The 357-nt window shown below is 44.0% G+C and overlaps 1 protein-coding gene across 1 annotated transcript; it reads left to right on the top strand.

Annotated features, from left to right (window-relative positions):
• Positions 1 to 3: 3 nt before the first annotated feature.
• LOC109132009 (transcription termination factor MTERF4, chloroplastic-like) lies at positions 4 to 354 on the top strand (the record flags this gene model as incomplete). Its single annotated transcript, XM_019243164.1, has 1 exon — positions 4 to 354. A coding segment is annotated over one exon (351 nt), but the record flags the coding sequence as incomplete, so codon positions are not given.
• Between the last annotated feature and the right edge of the window lie 3 nt (positions 355 to 357).

Below are 357 nucleotides of genomic sequence, written 5' to 3'. Positions count from 1 at the left end.
GTTCCTGATGAGCTTGATGGTCTTGAACTCCCTGTTACAGCTGATGTGATGAAAGAGCGTGTGGAGTTTCTTCACAAGTTGGGGCTTACTATTGAAGATATCAACAATTACCCTCTTGTTCTTGGTTGTAGCGTGAAGAAGAACATGGTTCCGGTTCTTGATTATCTCGGGAAACTAGGTGTGAGGAAATCGACTTTCACTGAGTTTCTTAGAAGATACCCGCAGGTTCTTCACGCTAGTGTTGTTATAGATCTTGCACCTGTGGTTAAGTATCTTCAAGGACTGGATGTTAAACCGACTGATGTACCTCGGGTGCTTGAGAGGTATCCTGAAGTTTTAGGCTTTAAGCTGGAAGGG

The sequence above is a fragment of the Camelina sativa genome, unplaced genomic scaffold (genome assembly GCF_000633955.1).
Source record: "Camelina sativa cultivar DH55 unplaced genomic scaffold, Cs unpScaffold12284, whole genome shotgun sequence".
Lineage (NCBI taxonomy): Eukaryota > Viridiplantae > Streptophyta > Magnoliopsida > Brassicales > Brassicaceae > Camelina > Camelina sativa.
Note: the sequence above shows the minus strand (reverse complement) of the source record. Positions and strands in the feature narration are given on the sequence as shown.